This window comes from Sinocyclocheilus anshuiensis, unplaced genomic scaffold, assembly GCF_001515605.1.
Source record: "Sinocyclocheilus anshuiensis isolate Anshui unplaced genomic scaffold, SAMN03320099.WGS_v1.1 scaffold152, whole genome shotgun sequence".
Classification (NCBI taxonomy): domain Eukaryota; kingdom Metazoa; phylum Chordata; class Actinopteri; order Cypriniformes; family Cyprinidae; genus Sinocyclocheilus; species Sinocyclocheilus anshuiensis.
In genome coordinates this window covers 3,581,879-3,590,043 of record NW_015555781.1, presented here as the reverse complement: position 1 = coordinate 3,590,043, position 8,165 = coordinate 3,581,879, and the positions used below count along the sequence as shown (strand labels likewise).

Genomic DNA, 8,165 nt, shown 5'->3' with positions numbered 1-8,165 from the left:
TGCAAATGTTTATTTTAAATTCGACTAATATTCATTCTTTATTCACAATCTCCTCATCACAGGCAGACACAGCACTCAGCATGTGTTCGTGTTTGTGTGTGCCGTCTGCGTCACTCATAGCACCTGCCTATAATTCTGCGCTATATCGAACATTTTTTTCTATCGTTATCGAAGAAGGTGTACCGTCGATAAATATCGATACCGTTTTATCGGCCAGGCCTAACGTGTACACCCCTATTGGCAGCTATTGGTAGGTAATAGGTAATAGACATACATGTACTATCTATCTACATGAATGGAAGCTGTACATGTAATCTTGACAAACAGTTTTGCGGATTACATACATTCCAATAGCATAAATGAAAATGTTAGGACTTCCATTCCTACAGCTGCCATAATTTCTCCCATTTAAATTTCAGCAATATCGACTTCTATGCAGTAATGCTTTACATGTCTTGAAATAATAATTTCTAAACATTAAACATTGACTGTCAGTTTTTATTCACCTGTATTCAAGTAAATAGTGTAAATCACATCGCTAATATCATAGAATAGCACATTGTAACACAGTGTTACAATGTGCCCCATCTGCGCAACTGGAGTTTAAAACCAGTTGCTGTCTTCTGCTAGTTAGCGAAGCATTAAAAAACTATCTAAACTGATAAATAATATATTGGAGATTAAAATAATAGCAGATTTGTCTCATTTTAAATGATTAATAAAAACAGAGATGAAAAATTTACTGAAGCCAGAATTTTAATTGTACTATGGTAAAATAAATGTTCATTGATATCTTCAAAAGATTTTTGAATTTTGGCACACTTTTTTTCTACATAATGTTGATATGGTAACTAATAAATACTGTAAATTTTGTTATGCTAGCATGTGTGGAAATATTCAAACTATGTGTGTTAAAACTAACCCCGCGTTACTTTGTGCCCCGCGCTCCCCTATATATTCCATCCTGTGAAATGGACAACAGCTCATACATGAGTAAATATTTAGCAATGGATTGTATTCTGTGGTATGTTTGTGGTATCCTTTTAGACAAAACTATTTTTTTTAAAAATGGTTCAAAAATATCAACATTCATTTCAAATTGTCACCCCCATGTGAGCTACTGTAACTCTCAGTCTCTTTAACTTCAGGTCATTATTTACATCCTGTTTGGCACACTGTCAATGTTTTTGCCATTGTGTAAATCAAGTTATACTCAATAATTAATAAGCCTTAAGTGCCTGAGTTTGATCAGAGAATAATTCTGCCTGGTAAGTCTGGTACATTTTTGAATAAATATGCTTCTCAGAATTACAACACAAGCATATTCTTTGTATTCATATATTGTAAGTGACAGTTCCAAAGGTACTGCATAACAGGAAGAACGCAACATTATTGTGCATGTCTGTCTCTGGCGTTTAGACCCTCAGACCCTACTGGAGAATGTTATTACAGACTGCCTTGATTGAATTTGCTCTCTGCTAATGAACGCACAGTGGAGGGGGGAGCTGCATCTCCACTTGCATTGTGATGAGTTGGCTGAATCAGAAGAACCCGGTCACCCTCGTGTCAGGGGGGTCCATTAGTCTAGGTGGCAGGCTGCGACGGTCCTCTTGGCTTAATCAGTGTGATGGCTTCATTAATCCTTTTCTTCTAAGCTAGCAACAAGCAAATAATCCAATTGTTAGCAGTGACAGTCAATAGGGAGACTTCCAGTTTCTGTTGCTCTGAGTGCTTTTTGTTTTACTTCGTTGTGATGCTGCCAAGTAAAGGTGAAATCAGCACCCAGCGAAAGTCCATTTGTCATTTTGAAGGGTTTCACTGAAAAAGGAAACCTCACTTCAAGCTTTAACATAACAGGATATTTGTTGTGAATTATTTGGCATCAACTGGCAGAAATCCAATACAGCTCACCATCCAAATAACCCCACTCCTACAGTAAAGCATGGAGGTGGTGATATCCTGTTATGGGGGTGTTTCTCTGCAGCAGGGACTGGAGCACTTGTCAGGATAGAAGGAAAAATGGATGGGGCAAAATACCATCAAATTCTTGATTAAAATCTGCTGCCTTCTGCCAGAAAGTTGTCAATGGGAAGAAGTTTACCTTCCAACATTACAATGACCCAAAGCACACAGCAAAACTGACCATACAGTGGTTGAAGGAGAAAAAGGTGACTGTTGGTGTTATATCTTTCACTTGGATGTTATACAGCTGGATAAAACCGTCTTCCATCTTTGAACCGTTTCCGTCTTCATTTCAGGCTGCAAAGCAACAAAATTTGATTATTTTAAAGGGGGATGATTGTTTTCTTTTTGTATATTGAGAATGATGTATTCAAATTCAGTCTTGCTTATTGCTACCTATTGGTGCAATTATGTAATATGCAGAAAATGTTCACGGAATGAATCAGTGATTGAATCAGAACCGATTCAGAAGATTTGATTCACTTGGAGAAATCAAAAGTGAAGCAAAAAAATTATACACCTCAGCTTTTAAAAACCCAGAACAATCTTTTCTATATGTTTACCAAACTGTCATGCTGTTATAATATCAGCAGCTATCAGAGAAAAGAAATAAAGGAACTGCTGCTGATAATCTGAACAGCATTGCCAAAAACTCACATTAGCACCTAGAATGTGTAAATGAACACCTCTGTATTATGTCTTATTACTATTGCTTTAATTGCCAACTAAATGCCTTATTTATTCAGCGACACAATGCCAAGTGCTAGAATAACGGGGATTTAAGCTCAAACTGTGATTTCCCAACTCAATAGTTTTCAAGTGAGTCATGCATTTGCATGTTAGTGGGTTTCAATCGGGGCGGTAGCTGCGGCTTCCACAGAAAACCGATGCTGAAGGTTTTTTTTCTAACACACAAACACATCAGCCATATGGCAGATGTTCACAAGAGAGCGTGATAAAGGAGCCAGTCTGCCGTGGCTGTGTCCCCCTTAGTTGGAAGGATGAGTCCTTCAAGGACAGACAATCTCTTGCACAAACACCATTCCATCTAGCCATCAATGTCGTGCAACTTTTCTGTGATGTTGCAGAATGCTCAGTAAATTACTGCCATACGCCCCATTACTAGAGCTGATCTGAAAACAATAACTGAAGGCTTCGGGGTGAAAAAACACTCAGACGAGCCAAGTTTTCTGTGTTGTTGCTGTGTAAAGAAAGAGTAAAAATAATGTAATGCCCCGTTCACAGTGATAGCAGTTTTATCGCTGCAAGTCACCAGGTCACTGTATTGTTGGTCGCTAGTAGGCGTTCATGCTGCTGGATGCCCTAATACCCATAGCTTTTGGAAATAGGAGATCTGTTGATGGTAAAAAATAAGCTCCGTTTTGACAAGGAATCAGTTCTTGCTGCTAAAATTCTTGGAAAGTGTTTGTACAGTATGCCAGTGAGTATTGCATCATATCATGAACACTATAATCAATAAATGAATCAGATTCACTTATATGTGGGCAGAGACCAATCATATAGAAGAGTGCAATCACTCAAAATAACTATGTAAATTGATCAAATTAACCTTTACCTTTAACCTTAACTTTAACCTTTTTTAATTAAAGAAATGTATATTTTAATCAGCAAGGACATTTTAAATGGATCAAAAGTGATACACTCATCATCAGTTAATGCTAGGAATACCCTCATTCAGTTGAAGGTAGTGCACAGAACTCATTGGTCCAGAAATAGCTTAAAGGGGTCATATGATGCGATTTCAAGTTGTTCGGCCAATCACAATGCACTGGGTCAGCTGGCCAATCAGAGCAGACTGCGCTTGTCGGAAGGAGGGACTTTGTAGAAAACGAAGCGTTTGAGAGAGGCGGTGCATAGAGGACCTACAATAATGTAAAGTATTTGAAAAATAATGTGTTTTTTGAACATTAAAGCATGTCAACATATTCTGTTACACCAAATACACCAAATAATTATCTTTAAAAAAGCATCATATGACCCCTTTAACAAAATATTTCCTGATTTTGACCCAAACTGCCTTCGTTGCGCAACTGAACCAGCAACTTTACTACACTCTTTTTGGTCATGTCCCAAACTATCTGAGCTCCGGGGGAGTGTGTTTATGTGTTTTTCTGATATCTTTTCTTTACCAATGAACCCTAACCCCTTAACGGCAGTGTTTGGTGTTTTACCAGAACATGTCCAGCTGACCACGCTGCAGGCTGATAGTGTAGCCTTGGCGACTTTATTGGCTGGGTGGCTCATTCTCCCCCTACCTATCGCCAATGGGTTTTTGGCTTTCAACATACTCTTAAAATGCAAAAGATCAGATATGCAATGAGACAGAAGCATAATCTCTTTTTGAAAGTTTGGCACCCTTTCCTGGAATATTTCAGGGAGACAAATACATCATAGTGCACCCCACCCCCTCCTTCTTTTTTAGTTTGTTCTGTGTGTATAATTATTTCTGCCTAACATTTTGTGTTATTATTATTGTTATTTGTGATTATGTATCTTCCTATATATTTTGTCATTTAATTGTCACCTGACTCCTTTGAATGTGTGTTTTTTTTTTTTTGCTGTATTTTTGATCAAGTTCAGCATTGGTGAGCACAACAGACTTCTTTCAAAAAAATCTGTTTGCTATTTTTTTACAATCATATGTCTATGAGCTAGTTTAAAAACTCATCTCATCAAATTTCACACATCATGTGCACAGTATTTTGAAGCAGTGTATTCACTGTAGCATCTTGCCAGGACTTGATTTGGAAAAGACTTAAGAATGTAGTCGAAAAGAGAGAAGAATGGTGGAATATTGAAAGAGTAGACTGATGGAAGGAAAACAGTCTTTTCAGTCTTTACACTGGTTGGGTTTCCATGACATTTTGCCTCCTCACTTGAGTTAGCTCGACTGGTGGTTAGAAAAAATCTTATTTTATAGTAATGCATTTCCATTTAATTTTAAGGGGATGGATAGACCATGGAACCGGAAAACTGGCCAGTTCCTTTCATGAGAATAGACCATTATTTATAAAGTGACAGATTATCAATTTAAGCCGCTCAGACTGTAGACCTTAAGTCGGAACTGTAGCGTGTCTTTCACCATGAGTTACCACTCCAAAGTCCACTCCATTTCTCGCCTTTCCCTGGAGAGTGTAACCATCTTTGAGTAAGTCAGAAAGGCCTATGAAGTGGGATTTGGGACCTTAAGCATGGAAGCACGGCTGAGACTTGATCTTCGGTCCAGCATCTAAGAAACACCAATCAAAGCATTCCACATCCTGATTTACCACGGCCCCCTGGGTGGCCACTGTCCATCTTGGGAAATCATGCTCAAGCCTAATTTTCTCCATTGTGTGCTAGTTGAATAGAAATCCTTAACACTCTAAAAAAAAAAGTGTGTTTTTTTTCCCCTTCCATTCTTTCTTCTTTACACCTTTTCTGTTATTTGTGAAGCTCTTGACAGAGGCACGATGACTTAAAAATCCTCAGGGTTCATCATCAGCACCTGATTTCAGTCACCGCTCCATTGTGAGGGAACACAACATTACGACGCCCACAGTCCGATGCTCTATGATGGCTTATGGAAATGAGAGTTATTCAGATTTCTCATTTGCGTGTAGCATAGAAAGTGCCCATCATTTGCCCCATTTAGATGAGCAGACCTGCATAAAACATGAGTTTCGAAGCCCTTGGTGTAACAAGGCTGTCATTTGAACCCCAAGAAATCTGATTGTGTCCTTGGAGGGCTTAAGCTCAGATGTTTTAAAGATTGTGTATGAGTCGGGCCAGATGATTAGAGATGATCTCGAGAACATGGCATCCACAAGGGCTTGTGGGTGTTGTCGGTGCTGATTTGTGGTGTGCGTGATGTATGATGGGCGCTGGTCATGATGGACACGTTGGTCGTGATCTTCAGTGTAACAGACAGCACTAATAGTTCATGCTTAGTGACAGCAGCAGCAGCAGCTTGTTTCGGCCTTGTCGCTGACAGCTCTTATGCCATCTGACATCTCAGACAGCAGTGGAACCAATCGGTTGTGCCGCTGAAACAGACATAACCCTGTTCCTGTTGTGCTCTCTAAATATTTCAGCAGTTAAGCAGTGAGAAGAACATTTTATGCCAGCTTGGATGCTTGACATGGCTGCTATGGCCGTATAGTTTATTGATGTCTTAAGCATTAGTCTTCCACTGGTGATAAAATGATGGACATTTTTTACTGTTACTCATTTGCAAATGAGCCCCTTAAACAGTACTGTATGGGGTCAGTACGATTTTTTTTCTTTTTGAAAGAAATTAATGCTTTAATTTAGCAAGGATGCATAGAATTGATTATAACAGTACAGATATTTATAATGTTATAAATGCTGTTATTTTGAACTTTCTATTTATTAAATAATCCTGAAAGAAAAATGCATCACAGTCTTCACATGAATATTAAGCAGCACAACTGTTTTTAACATTGATAATAATAATAAATATTGGTAACACTTTAGTATAGGGACCAATTCTCACTATTAACTAGTTGCTTATTAGCATGCATATAACTAGTATATTGGCTGTTTATTAGTACTTATAAAGCACATATTCTGCATGACCATATTCTACATCCCTAATCCTACCCAATGCTAACAACTACCTTATTAACTATTAATAAGCAGTAATTAGGAGTTTATTGAGGCAAAAACTGTAGTTAATAGTTAATTATTATTGAGAACTGGACCTTAAAATAAAGTGTGACAGAAATATTTAATGAGCAGCAAATCAGCTTTACCATCACAGGAATAAATGACTTCATAAATTACTTAATTTATACATTATATAAAAGAAGTAAATATTAAAATAGAAAACTGTTTTTTAATAATATTGTAATAATATTACACAATATTAATATTTTAATGAATTTTTGATCAAATAAATTCAGCCTTGGTGAGCATGAGAATCTTCTTTCAAAAACTTTAAAAAATCTTACAGACTCTTTTCAAATGTGTGTAACATTGATTTCTCAAAACAAGCAATTTTTAGTTTTCTTGAAACATGTCTTAGCTTTTACCCTTTCATTAGTGCTGTGGTTTGTGAAACTTTTAAGACACCTTCAGACCTTTAACTATTTTTATTTATTTAAAACAAAAAAAAAAAAAAAGTTAATTTATTTTGGCCTTGAGGAAACCAAACAACTAAAACGAAAAGCAAGAAGCTTTAAAACTGAATTTATTTCATATATTAATGTATTTATTGTGAATAATAGGCTTTGCACTTAATCATGCTTTAGAAGTTGAATTAAAATTCAGTCAGAAGGAAGGAACGTTTTGCAAATAATGTCCTTGATTTTTTTTTTTTTTTTTTGCAAATCCATAGTGTTGTTTGCTCCAGTTGTTAAGCTAATTTGCTCTAAGCTAAGTAAGGGATCAACAAAATCAATATTTGTGTTTATTATCTATGACTCTTTATGTTTTGTGGAGTAACAGTGCTTTGCCATGACTTTATGTTCTCTGTGATATATTCCCTTGACTCTTGTGCACATGGTTTGAGCATGTGAGCATGCTGGTGATTCTGTTGAACTGTGTGACTCTGGGCATGTTCCAGCCATGTGAGGACCTCAAGTGCCAGTCTGAGTGGTGTGTCGTCCTACAGGTAAGTATCGCTCCATTATGCAATGAGAGAAAGCTTGTAATATGATAATGTCCCTTCCAACATCATTCCAAGATAAAGTATTCAATAAAAGCATTTGGACACTTAAAACTGTAGGTATTTCATTGCATTAAATAACATAAAACCACCAAATGTTGCTAGACCTTTTCTCAGGACTAACTTCACTTCTCTGAGCCATTACTTAAAGCAAACTAGTTTCAGGGTGATTTTTTGTGAATTTATTAAGTTGAAGCAGGTGTACTTGCAGAATAATGGGCGTGCTTCATCACATGTTCCATGTTTCTTTTTTATCGTTTGAAACCTACAAATGTGTTTTTGTGAAATATTTTGCTTGTTTGCACAGCTTTCATGCATTTTAAGAGTGGATCAAGGTTGTTATAGTTAAGTAAAACTTATAATAAAACCATAAAACATTTTTGTTAATTGAAATGAATTAAATGTTAACTGAAATAAAATAAAATATTAAAAAGAAAGCTAGTGGCCAAGGCAACATTTCTCTTTTTCATTTAGTTTAACTAAATGAAAACTAAATGTACTCAAATAAAATTGG

At 36.6% G+C, this 8,165-nt stretch overlaps 1 protein-coding gene across 1 annotated transcript in view; it reads left to right on the top strand.

Annotated features, from left to right (window-relative positions):
• LOC107674675 (voltage-dependent T-type calcium channel subunit alpha-1H-like) overlaps window positions 1–8,165 on the top strand; it is a 98,535-nt gene that overhangs the window by 41,556 nt on the left and 48,814 nt on the right. The window contains exon 3 of the mRNA XM_016468738.1: window positions 7,486–7,597. Within this exon, the coding sequence (XP_016324224.1) occupies window positions 7,486–7,597 (112 nt within the window). The remainder of the gene's footprint in view (window positions 1–7,485; window positions 7,598–8,165) is intronic.